Below are 21,559 nucleotides of genomic sequence, written 5' to 3'. Positions count from 1 at the left end.
AAAACAAGGATCTATAGTCAGAATCTTTAGATCTTTTTTTTTTAATCATTCTGCCTCTTACTTAAACATTATCCAACTGATCGATCTTCTTGCAGAACTGGATTTCCAGATGGTTCTCTTGCCATTTACGTCCCTCCTCATCATGCTACCAAAATAAACCAGGCCAGGCTTTACCCACTTCAGATCACCCTTCCTAGAAAAACGAAGAGCCCACACTAGCCTATTAGGACCATGGTAGAACCCTGTCTCATTCCTTCCTAGTAATCCTCAACCTCTCACAAAATAGTTTGTTTCAGATCTCCTTCTCCCTAAGGAGACTCTACAAGTCAGCTAACCAAAATCCAGGACATGAGGTTTAATGTTTATTCCCTCCATTTGTTCTCCTCACGTGCTCATGCCTCATCTCTTTATACTGTGTCCACAGCCTGTCTTCCTACACTGTATGTGTCTATGGAAATTCCCTCGTTGCTACTCCTGATGTCCAGTGATGCTCCTCACTCAGTTCCCAGGCAGCTCTCTACTGAGAGCGCAGGTTCTTAGGCTAACACTTATGTTTATTTCGTCTAGTTTTTGCTAATGATAACAGGTAGTATTTATCCACAGAACTGGCTGCTCCTAAAAACTAAGATGTTACATTTCCCTAACCCATTAAAATGACTTAATACTGTTATTCAACAGAAATATGATATAAATCATATATGTAATTAAAATTTTTCTAGTAGCCACATTAAAAAAATTTAAAAACAGCCAGGCATGGTAGCTCAAGCCTGTAATCCCAGCACTTTGGGAGGCTGAGGCAGGAGGGTCTTTTGAGTCCAGGAGTTTGAGACCGGCCTGGGCAACATAGCAAGACCCTGTCTCTATAAAAAATAAAAAATTAGCCAGACATGGTGGCACATGCCTGTAGTCCTAGCTACTTGAGAGGCCAGAGGATCACTTGAGGCTAAGAGTTTGAGGCTGCAGTAAACTATGATTGCACCACTGCACTCCAGCTTGGGCAACAGAGCAAGATCTTAGATCTGAAAAAAATAACAGGTGAAATGATAATGATGTTTTATTTAATCTAGTGTATCTAAAATATTGTTTCTATGTGTAATCAATATGAAAAATTATTTTTTGTGCTGTCTTCAAAATTTAGTGTGCATTTTATACTCATGGCACATTTTGTTTTATGTTAGCCATACTTCAAGTGCTCAGTATCTGTATGTGGCATGTGACTGCTCTGTTGAACAACATAGCACTAGAAAGTGATTTCCAGTGACCCAGGTTTTGCTGTGAAAATAATGGGATGGGGACTTTATTAAAAAGACACAGGTATATTAACTCTCCTTATGCTTATACTCTTTATACTACTTCCAGAGATCTAGATGTTCATTTTATTTTACGTTCAGGTTAATTTTCTTTGTCAGCCCTGAATTAAATTAATTTAGAGTGGTTTCCATTTTCTGACCTATTATCAGTAATATGGTTTCTGAGTTTCCTGCACATAAAATAACTTATTTGTAAGCTAACTAATTTGCGTCCCAGAAAGATTATCTTGAATACTGAAACACTTTATATCCTTCAAGATTCATGCAGATTTTTTAAAGGAAACTAAAATATTCTGTGAATGTGTCACCCAGTATAATTTTGGGTACTTGAAAGCTAAGATTTGCAGTGGCACTGCCAAAGTTCCACGTAGAGAAATGCATATCTTTGCAGCTAAGGCCACATCAACTCTTCCAGAGTGTTTAACTCTGGTGTTATGTTCTAAAATAGACACCAACCAAAGGGATCACTTCTAGAAGAGAGCACTTGGGAAGGATGGGTGGACTTGAAATGTTAGCATGTGAAGAACTATTAAAAGGACAGGAGAGGGCTGGGTGAGGTGGCTTACACCTATAATACTAGCACTCTGGGAGGATCACATGAGGTCAGGAGTTCTAGACCAGCCTGAGTAAGAGCGAGACCCTGTCTGTACTAAAAATAGAAAAAATTAGCTGGGCGCAATGGTGCATGCTGCAGTCCCAGCTACTTAGGAGGCTGAGGCAGGAGGATCATTTGAGCCCAGGAGTTGGAGGTTGTAGTGAGCTGTGATGACACCACTCCACTCTAGACTGGGTCACAGAGTGAGATTCTGTCTCAAAAAAAAAGACAGGAGAGGCTCACTTTTCCCAGCAAAGACTCAAGCAATCTGGAAAGTATTTTTAAATATCTGAAGGCTTTTTCAAACAGGGGATTAGATGTGTCCCGAATGGGCCCAGAGAGCAAAAGCCCTAAAAGGGTGAAGGTTACAAGGAAAGAAAGATCTTAGATTTAACATGGAGAAGACCTCGATGATGGTAACAGGTATCCAAATGAAAATATACTACTCAAAAAGTAATGCCTTTGTTCTCCCTGTAGGCGGTGCAGGAGGCAAGATGGCTGTGTCTCTGTGATGAAGTTGTGGGAATTCAGGTATCAGGTAGATGTTACTTGTGTTATCCAATCCTGAGAACCTCTCCTGGTGTCATTTCTCTTCCCCTTTTCTTATAGCTGGAACAACAGAGACAGCAGTTGCTTACTGAACGCCAGAACTTCCACATGGAACAACTGAAGTATGCCGAATTACGAGCCCGACAGCAAATGGAACAGCAGCAGCATGGGCAGAACCCTCAACAGTCACACCAGCACTCAGGAGGACCGGGTTTAGCCCCACTTGGAGCAGCAGGGCATCCCGGTATGATGCCTCATCAGCAGCCCCCTCCCTACCCTCTGATGCACCACCAGATGCCACCACCTCATCCACCCCAGCCAGGTAAGAGGAAAGCCCTGCTCATGGAAAAAGCTTGTGCTTATCCCTGTGGCCCAGAGCATCAGAGGGGCCAACCACATCATTAGTGTTTCCTGACAAGAACTATTCAGAATTTCCATTGTCATCTAGGAAATTGTTGGCAAGTAAGACCTGATTTTACCATCACATAAAGCCTGCCTTGCTCTCTTTCCAGAGTTCTCTTGGAACAATGCCTTTTCCTTGGGTAGGTCAGCCTCTGAATGGGCAGTAATATCTCAGAGTTCCTTGGAAATTTATTATTGTTTTATCTACACTTAATTGTTTATGAGACAGGGTCTCACTCTGTCATCCAGCATGGAGTGCAGTGGCACGATCATAGCTCACTACAGCCTCAAACTCCTGGGTTTAAGTGATCCTCCTGCCTCAGCCTCCCAATGCACTGGGATTACAGGTGCTGCCATCGCACCTAGCCACTTTTTTTTTTTAGCTTACATTTTCAAAGATACACACAAAAAAAGAATATATTAATACTACAGTGAACTCTCATGAACTCCTAGCTTCAACAACCATTACTTATCTGCTATTTTTGTCTTTTTATTATAGAAATCTTCAACTTGATACAAAAAGTAATGAGAATAATCCCTTATGTGCCTATTGCGCAGCCAACATTTCAGTCTGTTTTTATCTGTTCCTCTCTACTTTGGGGAGGGAGATAGATTTCAGAAGATGTCTCTTAACCAATGGGACTCTTACTCCTTAACGTAACTTACTGTCAGCACGTCAAAGTAACCACAATTCCTAGTATCATTAGTTAAATGTCTTTCTTTAGTAAGTTTGAATCAGTATTCAAATGAGATCCACAGACTGCATTTGTTGACATGTCTCTTAAATCTCTTTTAATATGTAATAATTCATCTTCCTTTTTTTAAGGCCATTTTTGAAGAAACTAGGGTTTTCTACACTGCGCCTGTCGCTGATAATACACTAAAGGTGCATGGTGTCATGTCACATGTCCTTCTCCCCTCTTTCTTCTCTCCCACACATTTCCCATAAACCAGAGGATTGCTCTGGATATTTTATTAGGTTCAGGTTCACTTTTTTGGGGCAGGCATTCTACTTAAACGTCAGTTGTCTCTTTTTGTGACAATGAGATTGGTCCGTCATTCTGGTGTTGTTAGTGTGATTAATCCATTACAAAGATCCCCTTTAGACTTCACCGAATTATTTTAGCTGCCATTGAGAATTGCTCCCTCTAGCTCTTACTTCGAAGTGGGGAAAAAAAGAGGAAAAAAAAAGAAAGAGAATCGCTCCCTAGATCAGTTATTTCTTCAAGCATCGCAAAATGATGAGATTTCTAAGTTTATTTATAATTTCCTCTGCATTTATACAATAATTCTTTTATAAAAAACTTCTTTCTCATTCATGTATTCTGAAAATCAGTTCTTATGGGAAAGGCTGGATAAATGGTTCATGTTTTCCCTTCATCAGTTATCTGAATAATGAGTTGCCCCTCAGTGTCCAAAGATGACCAGAGAGGGTTTTTTTCTGTTCCGTGTGTATGTTTTTAGTTTTATGAAATGATTTGGTATATTTTGTGTGTTTCAATCTGTTAGGGACATTATTCTTTTAAATGCTTATATTAACTCATTTATAGCGTGTGGTGGGAACCTTTTCAAGTTGGCTACTATTTGTCACATTTTTAACCACCTTGAAAGTTGAACTCACAGTTCTTTCAAACTTAACTACCAGCATCACTAAAACCTAAAATGTACCTTTTTTTTTTTTTTTTTTTAAGAGGCAGGGTCTCACTCTGTCATCCGGGCTAGAGTGCAATGGCTCAATCATAGCTCACTTTAACCTTGAACTCCTGGGGTCAAATGATCCTCCTGCCTTGGCCTCCCAAAGTGCTGGGATTACAGACGTGAGCCATCGTGCCTGGCCTGGAATGGATCTTAAATTCTCTTTATGGGATCTAATTTTCTTTAGTGTTAAGCTTTCAGAAGATACAAATGCTTAACAGAGTACAGATCACAAAGTAATTTTTTAAAAATAATATTTAAAAATTTAATTCCTAACATATTGGGATAAATATATTTATTGTTGTTATATGGTTCCTGATAATGTTAAAGTGTCATGTCCACACTAAGTGTTTGCAGAGAATGTCTAAGGAACATCTGCATTTATTTTGTAAAAGATGGGCAGAGAAATGCATCTGTTTTCTTCCCTAAATGACATTCTGGTGATAGTACATGTTTGTATGCTGTGCTCTTTACCCACATTGTTTTGCTTACTTTTTATTCTTATTTAACAGTTGAAGAACTAACGCATGACAAGGCTACATTGCCTTATTGCGTGATGGAGCCAGGACTCACACTGAGCTCCATCTGATTCTAACGTGAGGCCAGTGCCACAGTGCTGCCTCCCATGACAGAGGACTGAGAGGGGATTTACGACAGACTTGGAGCTATTCTCCTAGTGAAGTGGTGCCAGCAATGTAGATTTCATAAAAATAGTCTTTCGAAAAGAAATAGGTCATTTTTCTCTTTTTACTTTCTCACAGAAATAGGCTTTTCTAAAGTGAATTTGTAAGAGAAAGAATCTCTCTGTGTTGCCCAGGCTGGAGTGCAGTGGCTATTCACAAGAACGATTATAGCACACTATAACCTCGACCTAACTCCTGGGCTCACACGATCCTCTCGCCTCTACCTCCCAAGTTACTTGGACTATAGGCGTGTGGTACCTGGCCCAGCTACACTTGGCTTTTTAAGCCCCTTGATCTACTTACATAACCCTACCCCGTGGGAAATGGTACTCAGGAAAGGATTAAAACCAGTCATCACTTCCTAAGCCACCCCTGTACACAACCCCACACTGAAAAGGAGAAGGAATAGACCATCACATCAGCCAAGTTTTTATTATCTTGGAGCCTTTGGTCCTACTTGCATCATGTGATAACAAGGCTGCCATGCCACTTTCCGGAGTAGCAGGTTACCCTCACAAAGAGAACAGTAAGGGCCCAGTCCTCAACAAAGAGAGTCTGTCGCAGGCGCCCCCAGGAAGCTGCTATGGGGAAGGAGCAGTCTCTGAGGAGCCTGGGCTTCCCCTCACTTGGCCCTGATTATATTATTTCCGTTCTCCTGGGGACTCAGCCAGAGGATGTGCTGTGGACAGTTAGAAATGGATTGATGAAGTGTGCTCAAGACTAGAAATTCACAGATTCTTTTTTCTGGATTCATTTTCTGTTCCCACTTTCCTGTCTCATCCCAAAGAATAAAAATAAAATCCTTCACTAATATTCCATTAGGCATCATGGATATAATGCTTTAGTAAAAAATCTAATAAATCTGAGAGTGTGTAAGGGATTTTTCTACTAGTTAAACCTAATTTTAACAAACCTTTCCACTTTTCAGGCTTCAGATGCCTGCTGCTTAAAAAAAAAAAAAGCTTGTATGTAGGTCAGACTCCCACCATTCTGTGCTTTGATACTGCTGTTTTGAAGCCACATCTCTCCTCTCTTTCACTTTCCCCCTCTCCCTCTCTGCTGGGCAAGGAAATACCTCAATTTTTTTTTTTTTTTTTTTAAATAAAAGAGACATACACTGTACACACCCTTTTTTTGTTTGGTAAGGCCTGCTCCTGTGCATTTCAGGTTTGTGTGGGCCAGACTTCTTTTTTATTTTTTGAGACAGGGTCTCGCTGTTTTCTGGGCTAGAGTGCAGTGGTATCATCAGAGCTCACAGCAAACTCAAACTCCTGGGCTCAGGTGATCCTCCTGCATCAACCTCCCAAATAGCTGGGACTACAGGTGTGCGTCATCACACCATCTAATTTTTTTTATTTTTGTAGAGATGGGATCTTGCTATCTTGCCTAGCTGGTCTTAAACTCCTGGCCTCAAGCAATCTTCCTGCCTCAGCCTCCAGAAGTGATGGGATTATAGGTGTGAGCCACTGCACCCAGCCCTACACTTCTTAATATTAGTAAGAATTAGTGGAAATGCTTTCAGACATCATTCATTTAAAAGTGATGAGACATGTATCTTACATCAAAAGAACCACAAGGATGTTTCAGTTTCTTTATAAGAAATTGATTTTTTTCTTCCCAATCCTGTTAAATTCTACCCTATTTCAAATTTGATCCTTAGAAATCCTTTTCCAAGGGGAAGGGTACTCCTTATGGCAGGGAGGGTTAAAGAAAAAGAGAATGAGCCTCAGGATCAGACAGACCTGAATTTGAATCTCAATTCAGTTTCTTCTTTGTTGTGATTTTGTGCCAAATTACATAGCCTCTCTGAGGCTTTGTTTTCTTACCTCAAAACTAGGCCTCATCTTTCTAACGTGGAAGATTCCGAGAGTTAACTGTCCCATTGCCTGGCAAATGGTAGACCCTTACTCACGAGTATTCTCATCTCCTCCCTGGTCTGTTCTCTAAATCTACTGCCCTAGGTACACCAGCGCTGTGAGTTGTGTAGCATGTGACAGCAGTAGCCTCTGGACAGCACAGGGACGTCATTCACTCTTAGCATACTCCTTGCTTTCCTGAGAGGTGTTTGTCTTGCAAGGTCCAATAAGCAAAAGTAAATTATTTTTCCTCTAGCCTTCCTTTTGGCTGCCACCTCTCCCAAGGAGCCATTGTCCTCTTTTACCCTGAACACCCGTACCCTAGTGGCTTTATGACCCTGTATGTGAGTAGGATAGAGAAACTTTGTTTTTCAGAATGCTTCAGAATTTATAGTACACAAAAGGAACAATTTTTTTGTTTGTTTTTTTAGTTGGGCTTATAGCCTTGGAAAACTCTAAAGCTGTCCTATCCCGGCTTGCTGTCATAAAGATGTAGGGAAATAGGTAAATGTGCCACTGCCACTGAGCAGGTAGCTTTGGAAACAGTAGTGCTGGGCCTGAGAGCAAGAGCCAGAAGGCTTATCCCAGTGCATAATGGGTAGGTGTAACCTCATGGGTCTGTGTCAGTCAGCCAGTGATGTTCCTCTTTGCCAGATTGTTTCTTGACTAGTTCATTTCTCTGCTGGAACACAAGACTCTGAATTGCTAGTTCAGAAAACCATTTCTTTCTGGAGCTGAGCATGGGGTAAATAACTGATCCATCAGTTCGATGGCAGCAGGGTTTGCATCACATAGTCTCTGAGCACCTGCTGGAGGAGGGTTGGACCCCTCTCCTGCAGACCTTGATTGGCAAGGGTGTACTAAGGTTGCAAGCACTGTCTCTGGAATCAGAGTACCTAGGTCAGATCTGAGTTCCTGCATTTACATGCTTTGTGACGTTGGGCAAGTTATTCAGTCATTATGTTTTCCCCTTTCCTCCACATGGATGATAGTGCCTGGTCCATAGTGTTGTTATGGGGATTGAGTGAGTTAATGTTTATTAAGCTCTTATGTAAAATGCCTAGGATATAGTAGATGTTTCCTACATAGATTGCTGAGGGTGTCGTAATAAATTACCACAAACTTGGTGACTTAAAATAATAAAAATTTATTCTCACAGTCTGAGGACTAGAAGTTGAATATCCAGCAAGTTCATGTTCCTTCTTGGAGCTCTAAGGGAGGGATCTGTTCCTTGCCCTTTGCAGCTTCTTGTGGCATGCAGCATTCCTTAACTTGTGGCCACATCTCTCTTTGCTCCATCTTCACATCACCTCCATTCTGTTTTTTCCTCCGTGTGCATTTTATAAGGACACTTGTTATTGCATTTAGGGCCCACCCCAATAATTTAGGTTGATCTTATCTGAAGGTCCTTAATTGCAGCTGCAAAGACCCTTTTTTCAAATATGGTTATGTTCACAGGTTCCAATGTTTAAGACATGTGCATATCTGTTTGGGCCACCATTCAGAAGTGCTAAAATATATGTTAATTAAATTAAAAATTAAATATTGCAGGGAGCAGAACAATATCACAACGGTGATGTAATAAAGGAGAAAATAGTACCTGGAATAGAAGTATACACCTTTAATCTTTTAAATGTTACCTGTTATGTTACATCCTTTCATGTAAATTGTTTCATTTGAGCACAAAGTAGTGTGGTGGAAAAGAAATTGAATTTAGAGTTTAGAAGACTTGGGTCTGATTTCTGATTCCCTTCATTAGTTCTATGACCATAAAGAAGTCATTTATCTTTTCTGAACTTCTGTTTACTCTCTACAAAACTAGAATATTTGCTCTGCCTCATACAACCATGTTGGCAGAGCCAGTGACATAATAAAGTACTATAAGAAACAGTTCTCTTGATCGCACAAGAAGGCCTTCTTCTGAAGGTGGGCAGGTATTTAGCTTTACTCAATATAATCTCAGGAAACTGAAGCTCAGGGCGTCCTGAATGACTTGCCAAAGAACACTGGTCTAGGGTGGGGTGAAGTGGAAGTGAGATTAACATCCATGCTAGTTCATCTGTCCCTTCCCTGTTGAGGATAGTGTTGGGTGGCTACTGACTGGCATGGGATGTTTACTGGGCCCATTGGTCAATCGGGTTTGTACAATCCACACCTTACTCAAAACATCAGAGTATAAAACTCCGTCTTACTGGTGAAGACAAGAAGTGATTGGAACTGAACAGTGTCCTTTCATATCACTTGTGTGAACACACACCTAGTGTGTTCTTCCCTTTTTCTTTCTCCCTTATCTGATACTGGTTCTGGTCTCTTTGTAAAGCACGCTTCACAGCTCTGCTGTCAGTTTTCTGAAGAGAGAGGGGCCTGTGAAGGGTTGGCAAAATGTTCTTCCTAACCTACTTAAGGCCTCTGTCCAGTTCGAACTTGATGGCAGGAGGCAACCTGTACCCACTGATAAACATGGGCTGCATCACTTGTTCTAGTATATGGCTTTCCTATACCACGAGTCCATTAGAAATGTTCTTTTGTCTCCAGGCTAGAATTTTGTACTTCTGAGCTTAAAAGTAGGCCCTCTGCTTCCAACAACAAAATTATCTCCTATCACCCTTCACACCACCTGAAATACCATTAGAGAATCATTAGTAGAGATTTGGAGAATAGGAAACAAAGCCTTGTTTTTAGTCATGGTCCAGCAGGTGATGTGGGTAGGAAGGGAGCAACAAAGGGAGCTGGGACAGTACCTTCTAAAAAACAAAGGTGCCTCTTTTACACCTTTGTGGAGATTCTTAGAATCGTAAGTTCCTATGTTTGCCACTGCTCTATTTAAAACTGGAAGTTCTGTGCCTTCCCTTCACCCCATCTCTCCGTGTTCCACTATGTGACAGCCAAGCCTGCATCTTGTGTTCCCAAAGAAAAGTCCTCCTGTGTCCTCTTCACTTCATCCTATCTTCACCTCACACTCCCAGTCAGATACCAAACCCAAATTCTTGGTCCTTCTCATCTCCATGGTCGCTCTTCCTCCTTGCTCTGTCACCCAGGTTGCTGCTGCTTAAGGAACCTGCAGGGTGCCATCCCCATCTCCTGTTCTGTCTCCTCATCCTGACCTCATATAGCTCGTGCTTCTCTGCAGAAGCTCTTTTTCCCTGCTCTAGGCTCTGACTCTTCCACATCCCTTCTTAAAGCTTTCCATCCTAGCCAGGCGTTGTGGTGCGCACCTGTAATCCCAGCTACTTGGGAGACTGAGGCAGGAGGATTCCTTGAGCCCGTGAATTCAGGGCCAGCCTGGGTAACTAGTAAGACTTCATCTCTTAAAAAAAAAAAAAAAGCTTTGCATCTTTCCATCCCACAGAAAACCGGGTCCAAGTTTAGTCTGTCTTTCTTCAGAACCTTTCACCAAGTCCTCTTACCATTCCAGTCCCCCCAACATGTTCTGCATACATGACTCCTTTTTGAACTAATCCAGCCCTTTTTGCCTTGAATCATGTCAGATAGATCCAGCATGGACTTACTGGCTCTGTAATCTGGCCAAATTTTTTTTTAACCTTTCTAAGCCTCAGTGAAATGTGGATGATAGATAATACATAATAAGATAAGGTACCACAGAGGGGTGTGGTGTTTATGAAGATGCTACATATAAGTGGTATCTCTCAGGAATAACAGGAGTGACATTAACATTATTAACTGATTGTTAAACTCAAGTTAGGCCATGTGTTTAGGATTAGTCCTATCCCTAATCCCTTTCTTTCACTTTATTTACACCTTATCCAAAAATCCCAAGTTATTCACAATTAACTGGAAAGTGATCAGACTTTTTTGGCTTGCTCTGTCTATGATTTTTCTTTGATTTGCCTGCCACCCCTTTAACACTGCCTGTTTCTGCCTTAGCACAGTGGTATGGACACAAAGAGGTTTTTATTTATGGTCATCAGTGGTCTAAAAGTGATAGTGTCTACCTGGGAGTAGATCCAACACCTGCTCTTTCTCTGAGACGATTTGACCAAGTTGTCTTCTAGCAAGTGGGCCTCTGAGCCTCCTCTGCTGTGTTCTTGCTTTATGTTACACAGAAAGGTGAACCAGAAGGCCTAAAACTGTTTATTCTGGGGCATAGTGTTTATGTATTTTGCTTTAAAAAATAGCCCCCAAAAGACCACTATATACCCTTAAACCTAAATTCTCATACCTCATTGGAGTTCTCCTCATTGATGTCCCTGCAGTGAAAGGTGCGCACCTCATTCAGGGTCCTTGGTCAGGGAATAGAAACTAGAGATAGATGGGTTATCGTTTGAAGCTTTGTCTTTCTTAAGACAGACCTTTTTCTAAGCAATGACAGAAGTCTTCGCCTGAGTTATGTTCAGTACTGCCGTATATATTTTAACTACCAGTTAGCAATCAGGTGGTCCCATCTCCCAAATTTTCCAAGACTGGACCTCAAACTTTCTTATTTCCACCTATCTCAGTACTATGTCTACAAACCTATATTCAGTTTTGTACAGTTAGCCTTACGTAGATACTAAATTCCCTAGATTTAAATCAAGAAAAACTACATAGACTCTTTTTTTTTTTTTAAGAAAATATTGTAGAAGAAATAGATTCTCTTTTTTTATTCTGTAGAGAGTATAATTTGTTTTGTGTACAAGAGCTTCAACCTTGATTTGTGCCCATTAAACCATTTTTCTTAGTTTGGTGCTCTTTAAAACCAAGCCCACCAGCCAAAACACTGGGTTTAAGAACTAGTAAATATCCATCATGATATCCTAAGCAGGATCGCCACACTATGACCCCAGGGCCAAATCTGACCCATCGCCTGCTCTTTTGTACAGGTGACAAGCTAAGAATAGTTTTTATAGTTTAAATTGTTGGAGGGAAATCAAAAGAAGAATAATGTTTCATGTCACATGAAAAAACTGTGAAATTAACACATTAACTGCCATGTGAGTTGTATTTAACTCAACACTAGCTTTGAGTCCGGGGCCTATGAAGCACATGTAACTCACCTTGGGATCTGAGAGAGCTATATTTCAAGTTGCATGTAACTCACGCACAGAAAACAATAAAAATAACAAATTTTTCATTAAATTAGAAAAGATTGTTTTGTTTTCGAAGTTTTTATTCTATTTTCGTAATAAAACACCGTGGCCCCAAGGAAAAAATTTTTTTCTAGTGTGGCAGTCAATGTGTTCAGCTTTCAGAGTTCATAGATAAAAGCACAGCCACACCCATTGTGTATTATCTATGACTGCCTGTGTGCTACTTTGTCAGAGTTGAGACAGACCATATGGCTGGCAAATCTAAAATATTTATTGCCTGGCTCTTTACAGAAAAAGTTTACTAAAAAGTTCTAAAGGCTCAGTATGAAACCGAATACAGGAGGTATTTTAGTATTATTATTAATTGGAAAACAATAGGAAGAGATGGAGTTGTCTGTGTTTCCCCTTGTGATTCTCCCAGGCCAGTGCTTCATGGCAGGCTCTGTAGGGAGAGATTTTTTGTGGGCAAGACTTGGGCACTCAAATCAGAACTCATTTTAATGGTAATTTTACAGTACAAATGCCAGTACCCTTTTAGACAGACCTTCCCTCAACACTTGTGCATGAAGCACAATCTGGACTGAGCTGTGTCCCTTGGACTGTGCACTGACTTCCTGTTATAAAGTCCTGTCCATTCCCTGTGGTCTGCGCTTGGCATTTTGTATCCGTAAGAAGACATTCGACAATACACAGCTCTCCCAAACTATCTAGAATGAGTGCTTTCATTTAGGGATGCTTGCTTTGTAATTTCTTCTTACTGCCGCCTGCCAGTCTCAGAGTTGAGAATAGTCACTCCACAGACCTGCTTCCATTAGCCTACCCCCTTCAAATAAATAAAAGGTAAAAACCTAGACATAGAAATTATTAGATTATTGCTCTATTGGTATTTCATATCCTTTGGAGGGTTGGGTGTTTGTCTGTATTTGGTGGTCTTTGACATTAAAGTTGATCTCCTTCCTATACCCCTTCCTAGTATACTTACAGTACTTTTAAATCTCCCTCCACAGGTCAGATACCAGGCCCAGGTTCCATGATGCCTGGGCAACCCCTGCCAGGCCGCATGATTTCCACTGTCGCAGCCAACATCCACCCCTCTGGGAGTGGCCCTACCCCTCCTGGTATGCCTCCAATGCCGGGAAACATCTTAGGACCCCGGGTACCCCTCACAGCACCTAACGGCATGTGTAAGTAGCACAATGAGGGGATGTATTACCCCAGGGTCTGTCTTGGAGGGCTGTAGATAAAGGAGGAGGACTTTGTTCTCTCCCTTAGGTTTGGCAGGTCCATGGACAGTGCAGTCTGTGACAGTGGGTTCCAGAAGATCAGTTTTCAGTCAGTGCTCTTTAGCACCCCTGATGGGCAAGTGCACAGATGACGAGTGCAGAATGCTTCCGTTCAGTCAAGCTGGTGTGCTGTAGCCTTTGTGGCATGTTACCCCAGCGCCAATGTCTATGGGGAAGCCAAAAAGACATTCCTCTCCCACTCTGGTTTAAGCCTGTCTAGTTTGAATCTCAGCAGACATATCAGGCTACTCGTTATTTTCCCTACAGGAGCCTTTTATGAATACAAGGTTCAAAAGTGGTAAGTGTAAAGAAAAGAATAGAGAGCAGTTTAGAGCTGGAATAAAAAATAAGTTTCTTGTAACCATTCTCGATATGTTGGTAGTGGCTGCATAGACTAAAAAAGGAGATTTTGGGGGCTATGTTGAGAAGGAATATGAGGTCCCAGCAGACTCAGTGGAGAAAGCCCTGGTGCTGCTGAATGATGTCTGTCTGAGGCTGCGTGCAGAGGTCAAGTCATTTCTGCGATAAGCCCTTGCTCTGCTCCATCCTTGGCCTTCAGAGGGTTGTTTCTGGGGCTCTGGCCTGTTTTTCACTCCTGTAGGCAGAAGTTCTCATATGTGGCCAAAAGTTAGCTCCTATTCACAATGTAGAGAGATAGGAAGTATAAGAATTCCTGGCCTGCAGGAGCTTTTGTTGGGAAAACAAGAAATGAAAAGTTGGATAGTGATATAGGATTTACCGAAAGTTACATGAGACTACGGTGTGCCTTGAGTACACTAGTATGCTGGGAGGCTTCCCAGGGCAGGGAGGTGGGTTTCAGGGACAGAAACGTGTCTCATTCTTCTCTGGACTCCTAGGGGCTAGAACAAAGTAGGTGCACAGACAGTGGTTTAGCTGGGTGTATAGGATCATGGCAGTCGGAAAAAATGATCTACCTTAAGCTAGTGGTCAGAGGTTGCAGTATAATATAATGGGTACCTCTTTTTTTGGCAAGAAAATGTTTGCCAAGCTACCTTACAGGCAACACACAAATCACTGGCCTATCAAGAGAGTTTACCAATTTGCCATTCTGTTGCAGATGTAATATCATTGGTCTTTATCACTGTCATATCCTGCTGATATCCCATGGTTTGTGACTTCAGGATTCCATCCCATAGGGCCCTAAGTGGAGCACCTTCAGAATATGGAGGGTTTCAGTTGGCACCTTCCCCACCCCCACCCACTTACTGCCATAAATGAGTGCTCCAGGAATTCTGAGCTGCTGACTTGGCTCTACAGTACTAGCCACATTGATGAGTTGCTTCCCCACTTCAAGCCTTCATTTCCTCTGCTGAAAGATGATGTGAGAGATTAGATTAGTGGCTTCAAAATGCTTTGAAGAGTCTTAGGGGTTTGGTAGAAACTTCTTGGGTATAGGGTTGGATGAATTGACTAGTGAGAAAGGTTGTACTTTGTTTCATATGTTTTTGTTTCTGGCAAGATCTAGGTGTTTTAAAAACCCTGGCTTAAATGATCTTTGGGGTTCCTTTGTACACCAAAGCAGCTAAAGTTGAAATAGGAAAGAGCCCCAGAGACTCATACTAATTGTTTCCTTCAGGACCTAACCTAGTTTTGGCCAGAAATCCAAGAACTGCAGTTCAGGAGCTCTGGAGGCCTCCCTGGACTGTCCAGTTTGTCAGCAGCTGCCTCAAATGAAGCTCTCTGGCCCTGATGGAAATGGTTAATCAGCAAGAAGTTATTGATCATCTGTTTTGTGCCCAGCTAGGCTAGGCATTATGGGAAAAAGAAAAATAAGAAGACACAGAACTTGCTGAGGAAGGAGCTTATTATTTTAATTAGAGAAACAAAATTGGTAGAGAAAAACCATTAAAATACAATAAAATCAAAATAGAAGTCAGTTCTGAAAGGGTCTGGATTGATACTCGGAAGGGGTGGGCCTTTAAGGAGGGTGGGACAAATTCAGATACTTCCCACTGCCCCATTTGGGTTAGGGTAGGTAACATGAGCGGTGGCCTGGAGGTTAAGAAGGAACTGACCCACATAGACCACAATGCCAGACAGTAGTGCCTCACAAGGCTGCATTGGTTGCCTGCCACAAAGAAAATTACTTCCTATGTCATTTTTATACTGAATGGTCCCTTTCCCAAGTCCCTTGTGTTTCCAGCAATGACGAGTTATTCTTGGATGTGTTTACAGATCCCCCTCCGCCGCAGCAGCAGCCACCACCACCGCCATCTGCAGATGGGGTCCCTCCACCTCCTGCTCCAGGCCCACCAGCCTCGGCCGCTCCTTAGCCTGGAAGATGCAGGGAACATCCGTGCCCACTGCCATGAGCTGGAGTGGGGATGACAAGACTTGTGTTTCTCAGCTTTCTTGGGTTACTTTCAGGATTTTTCTTCTTACAGCCCCAAGCACACGTCCCTCCCCACTCCTCTTGCCACCCCTCTCCATGCTCTGACACTTCTTCTGTCAGGTCCTCAGCCAACACTCAAGGGGAAACCTGTGGTGACAGTGTGTCCTGGTCATCCTAAAAATAACCTGCATCTCCCCTGTCCTGGGGTAGGGGTATACTGACAGTTTCTCTGCAGGTCCTGTCAACATTAGTATTCTATGTCTTTATCACTTTTGCTCTCCTGTAGTTTTTTACTTTGTCTTATACTTCTATGGATAATGCTTTGTAATCATTATCTTTTTTTCTTTCTGTTGTCATTATTGTTTTAAAGGAGAGCATCCTAAGTTAATAGGAACCAAAAAATGGTAATGGGCAGAAGGGGGATAGCCACAGGGGACAAACCTTAAGGCATTATAAGTGACCTTATTTCTGCTTATCTGAACTAAGAATGGTGCTGGTGGTGAAGTTTCATGAGACTTTTGTGACACATAATTGCACCAAAATTAAAAGAGATGGGGAAGGAGGACCTCATTGATTTTATTCCCTAGTGAGGACTGTGAGGGCCTCCACCCTACCTGGCAGAACATACCACTTTAACTAGTACATGGTAGAGGAGAGCACAACATTAGAACAAATCCATTCCTTCCCCAGGCCCATTGGTTGTGATTTTCTATGCAGATGATTTGTTGGATAGGGGTGGGTGTTTTGTTTTTCTGGGGGCAGTATGAGCTCTGAGGGTTGGAATATCGGGAGGCATTCCTTAGTTCCTAGACTACGCAGGAAAGTTTTAGGAGTCTAGGGCAATGGCCCCCCCACTGAATCTAGCCTACTATTCACTGCTTTGTGTGCATTTTTTTTTTCTCCCTCTTAAAAAAAAAAAAAACCCTTTAAAAGAAAAAAAAGACATAGGTAGTGCTAAACACTTTAGCTCATGGAACTTGGTTAGGATGGCTGGGGGTACAAGTCCCCAAACTACCTCTTGCAGTAGCCAGGGTGAGTGGAATTTCGTGAAGCGGTACTTTAGGTTTGGGATGGGATTGGACAAGCGAGACAGAATCATCGGCCTCTTGTACGTACTTTCTCCTTCCCTTTCTGAGATCTCACATTCCATCTATCACAGGGTTGTCAAGGAGATGATGAGGGTACCAAGGAACTCACTTGGCAGTCAGAGCATCATGCTTTTAGGTTTAAGGTGCTCAGGCTGGGAGGGTGGAATGCCATTCCAGAGGAAGAGCCACAAAATGCCTTAATTTGAGCCCATATCTACCCCTGCTGATGAGTGACTTGAGAGTCTTGGTTTTCTCTTCCTGTCCTTCCTTCCCTTCTATCCTTCCCTAAGTAGGGAAAGGGTGTTTTTGTTGGAGCTTGGTTTCCAAAGCACCTGGCTTCTTCACTTTACATTCTCAAGTGGCAGTTTCATTATTTAGAATGCAAGGTGAAACATCTTTTGCTATATATTTCCTAATGCTTTGCATATGAGAGGGTGTAGGGAGGTGTTTGTAAAACACCTTAGAACTTTTTTCCTTAATATCAGAAAGTAAAAAAATAAAACCACAATTAAGATTTGCCTTTGAAACCCTCAGGTTTGCCTCTAACCAGGTGGCCCTGGTCACCATCAGAGGACTGGAATACTGGAAGCGAGGAGACCTTGTTCCTTTTTATGTTTGTTCTGGACTCTTGGAGTGGAAATGAGAATGAGCTTATTCATACTGAAGTTTAGTTCCAATGCATATGCCTCCAGAAAGACCCCAGTGCCTTTGATAATGGCCAGGGTTTTCCCTACATCTCGCCAGTCTTTCCCAAAGGAAACTCATTCCAAATACTTACCTTTTCCCCTGGAGTTCTAGAAGTAAAATGGAATTCTGGTTCATACTGTGGTCCCTTGTAACCTCAGGTCTTTAACGTGATCACTTTCAAATTTAAAAGATTCCAGGTGGAAATATTTTTACTATGCTGATAATAATTCTGCAAAGTACCTGAATTCTTAATGCTGTTATGTTTCAGTATAAGTGGTGACTTTCCTTTTCATGTCTTTAGTCTGGTTTTATTCCTATAATACAGCCACCCGATTTTGTGAGGGGGGAATAATATGTGGTTTTTGTACAAACGTGTTTCTCGGTGTCTTGTTATTTTGGAAAAATGAGGGGAGGGAGCTTTGAGAGATTAGAGGAAATGGATGAAGAAGTGTGATCTCCCTCTTTTTCAGTGAATAAATGAAACACCATTTCTGGATTCTAGTCCCATTCTCTGCATTTATACACCAGTTTCTTCATGTGTCCTGTGAAGAACCTAAATAATTCAGCCCCACCTGATCTTGGTCAGCAGTTAAAATTCTGTGGCTCAGGGCTTCCTTGCTGACTGACCATCTTCATGATACTTAAGGAACATAACATTTTAGTGTGCCTCACCCATTGTTTATTTCCATGGTCAAAGTGAAGAAAGATGAGTGGAAATTCTCCAGAGAGGGTGGCGAACATCCTGGCCACCTCCAAGGGAGTAATAGTTTTGCTTAGTGAGCTGGAGCATGTTTGTCAGGATGCAGGTTATACAGCCCCAGGCTGGAAGGTAGGCCTTGAGGGCAAAAGATTCTGTGAAACTTGACAAACTCCAGGGACATCTTTGAGTACCCACAGGGCCAAACCCTATGCAGAAAAAGAAGCCATTGTTTTCAAGATGCTTATGAGTCCAATGAAGCCACCAAAAAAAAGGATTCTGTGTCTGGCGTGACATGAACACCCAGGTCCTCACAAAAGTGTGCCTGTAGAAAAGAAGGTTAAAGCCAGCTAGGTCTCACGGGATTCCTATTCTTGCCAAAGGGAGATTATGGAGGTTAATCCTTGATCTAAACTACCTGAAGACTGGTTTATAAACTTGACTGTGAATTATTTTTACAGCATAAGAGGACATACACAGTCAACCAGTCTTCCATAGGTTTCTTAGGTCCTTACTGTGGAGTACTCCCCCAGATGTGATTAAGAATAGTTTTCAAACTTGAGTACAGATCAGGATCTCCCATGGGATTAACATATAAGCTGTTGGACCCTACTCTCAGAGCTGCTGATACAGTAGGTTTGGGGTGAGTTCTGAAATCAGGCATTTTTACCAAGTTCCCAGGGGGTGCTGATGCTGCTGGTCAAGGGATCACCCTTTGAGAACCAGTGGTTAAGAAGGTTGTGTGGTAGAGCAACATCACTACAGTGCACTCTGTGGGAACTTTCATCCAGTAACATTTGACAGAGGCCTGCTATGTGCCAGGCATTATTGGGCCTTGCATACAGTGAAGTCACATTACACATAAGGGAGGCAAGGCCCATGCCATCCAAGCCACTTACATTCTAGTGGGGTGGGGTATAAAGACCATGAATAGTTAATGACAAATATTTTACATAGTTCCAACTGTCAAGAAAATGAAACAATGTAATCAAGAGTTTCCTGGGGACAATTTCTGGGGGATAATGTGTATAGTTTGTCAATCAGGTGGTCTCCCTTGATTTCTGTCCTGGATATGGAAACCTGAGGGGTTGACCTTCATTCTAGGAAAATCTCCATCTGAATAACCAGAGCACCTTCTTGTCTGGATACAGAATACCAATCCCTGAGAACACTGCAAACCACTCTGCCTGTGACTTTATTATAAAGCCCTTGCCTTCTACAGTTGGAAGAGCATAGTTCTTGTTAAGTTGCCCCTATCAAAGGGCTCCTTCCTGGAAACAATGGGAAAACACCTTGATCCCCTTTTAATGGATTATCTCCATTTCAGAGGTCTTCTTTCAGAATGGGATGCAAAGGTATATATATCCTCGAAGGAAGTGCTACCCTCCTTCAAGCCCAGAACCTTCAATGTTGGATCTTCTTGTGGGCAGCTCCCCCTGGACTTCAGTTCCCGTGGCTTGTTTTTAGATATCCCACCACTCCGCACGTTAGTAAGTATAAGTACCTATGTACTATGTTCCTTAACTCCTTGGAACAGAGCTGAGACAGGACCACCATACACAACGATATGACTAAAGGGAAGGGGAGAGTTGTATGAATCAACCTAAACAGAGGTGACAGAAACAACTGTAACTAGCTCTCTGTGACCACCCAGCCCCGTTTTAATTCTTATGGGACCCCAGGGGTTGAGAGGGCCTACTCTGGTCCCTCTTCCTGCCCCTGGCCTTCCTTGCAGAATCTTTACTACTACTGCCCTCAGAGGCCTTTCCATGTGTCCTTCCAACCCATGAGAGCAGCCAAGTGACTGATTCTGGCAGCAACCTTACCCTTGAGGGGAGACCATCACCTACTCTTAGGCTACAGCTTATGAAGGCCTCAGCAAAACAGCCTATGCTTTAACACAGTACAGTAACCACGACTTTCAGGCAACTGACACAATGCCTCCCTCTCTGGCAATCTACCATCTAAGGTGCCCTCACTTCCAGATGGCCCATGAGGGTGTTAGCAGCAGCACTCTTGGATATCCTCTTTGCACAGGCTGATTTCTTTGGCTGGTTTCCATGGCCATTTAGATTGTAACATCCCTTGCTCTGGTCTGGTTATTCCACAGTAGCTACGGGGTTCCTGAGAAGTGCTTATAGAGGTCACCTGCTAAGGTAGGATGTCTCTTCTGTAGACACACCTAGGTGCTCCACATCTGAGGCGCTGTTAGCTTGTGCTATGTGGCTTTCTCCCAACTGGGTTGGCTTTGGGGTAATGAAATTCAAGAGGCCTTTCCAATCTGGTGGCAGACCCATTACCTAAACAAGATGACCACCTTCAGGTTGTGATGTCCTTTTTTGAGATGAGAGGACTTGCTCAACTGAGAATCCAAAAAGTACAACTGAGTTTTCTGTAGCGAGGAGGTGGTGGTCAGCACAATGAACTCAGGCCCCTGGCCCCTTAGCCCTTCCCTTCTTCCTGGGAATGGAATAAGGAGGACCATTACCAACAACCTGTCACCAGAAATGGTCACAGAGCAGTCTGCCTTGCATTCTACAACCACAAGTCTGATCTTGTTGCTGTGTGGTTCCCTGTTACCAGATCATGGCATTAACTCTTTTTCTTTTCCTCAGGTCTGATACAGGGGAGGCATTAACTCTTAAATGCCCAGGTAAAGTGGGAGAGTCAGGGGAAAGGAGGGAAGTCTTCCCTTCTACTAGTTGATGCCCTACCTCTGCATCCTGATGCCTCTTCTGAGATTAAAAAGCAGGAATGAAGAGCCTTCATATTAAAATGAAAGAGTTTGAAATCGGGATCTTAGTTCAAATCCTGACTTTACCAGTTTATTAGCATGATATTGGACAGAGTTGCTAATCTCTCAGTGTCAGTTTGCAGATGTTTAAAATAGGACTGATATTTGTAGTATGGTTGTGGAGAATAAGGCAAATTAGAGCACAAGGAAAACTAAAAACTCATTAATATGTTAGTGGTTAATACTGAGGACTTAAAGCCAGGAGTTGTGCTGTTTCCTATCCAGACAGAACCATGCCCCAGCCATGGCAACTGGAGTAGCTCCTGCCCTAGACAGCACCCCCCTGGTGAAGCCGGTGGCTTTCCATTCACAGGGAAATGCAGCCATGGCAATTGTCCTTGCGCCTGCAGGCAGGTTGCCGAACCCAGTAGGAACCACAGAGGCATGAAGAAGCTGCTGCCACGCACAATATCACTTACACCCAAATGAGGACACATGGATGTGGGGACATGGGTGTAAGCTCTAAAGAGAGGCCACTTACTTTCACTTTCCAGTTCCTACATCTTATATTTCTTCTTTAGCCTACCCCAGTCCTTGTGC

The 21,559-nt window shown here is 42.5% G+C and overlaps 1 protein-coding gene across 1 annotated transcript in view; it reads left to right on the top strand.

Moving 5' to 3' along the window:
* Positions 1–18,024, top strand: part of SMARCC1 (SWI/SNF related, matrix associated, actin dependent regulator of chromatin, subfamily c, member 1) — a 193,094-nt gene extending 175,070 nt beyond the window's left edge. The window contains exons 26-28 of the mRNA XM_012638213.1: positions 2,515–2,776; positions 13,125–13,301; positions 15,597–18,024. Of these exons, the coding sequence (XP_012493667.1) occupies positions 2,515–2,776; positions 13,125–13,301; positions 15,597–15,694 (537 nt within the window). The 3' untranslated portion in view covers positions 15,695–18,024. The remainder of the gene's footprint in view (positions 1–2,514; positions 2,777–13,124; positions 13,302–15,596) is intronic.
* Positions 18,025–21,559: the final 3,535 nt, after the last annotated feature.

This window comes from Propithecus coquereli, unplaced genomic scaffold (assembly GCF_000956105.1).
Source record: "Propithecus coquereli isolate 6110/MARCELLA unplaced genomic scaffold, Pcoq_1.0 Scaffold1, whole genome shotgun sequence".
Lineage (NCBI taxonomy): Eukaryota > Metazoa > Chordata > Mammalia > Primates > Indriidae > Propithecus > Propithecus coquereli.
Note: the sequence above shows the minus strand (reverse complement) of the source record. Positions and strands in the feature narration are given on the sequence as shown.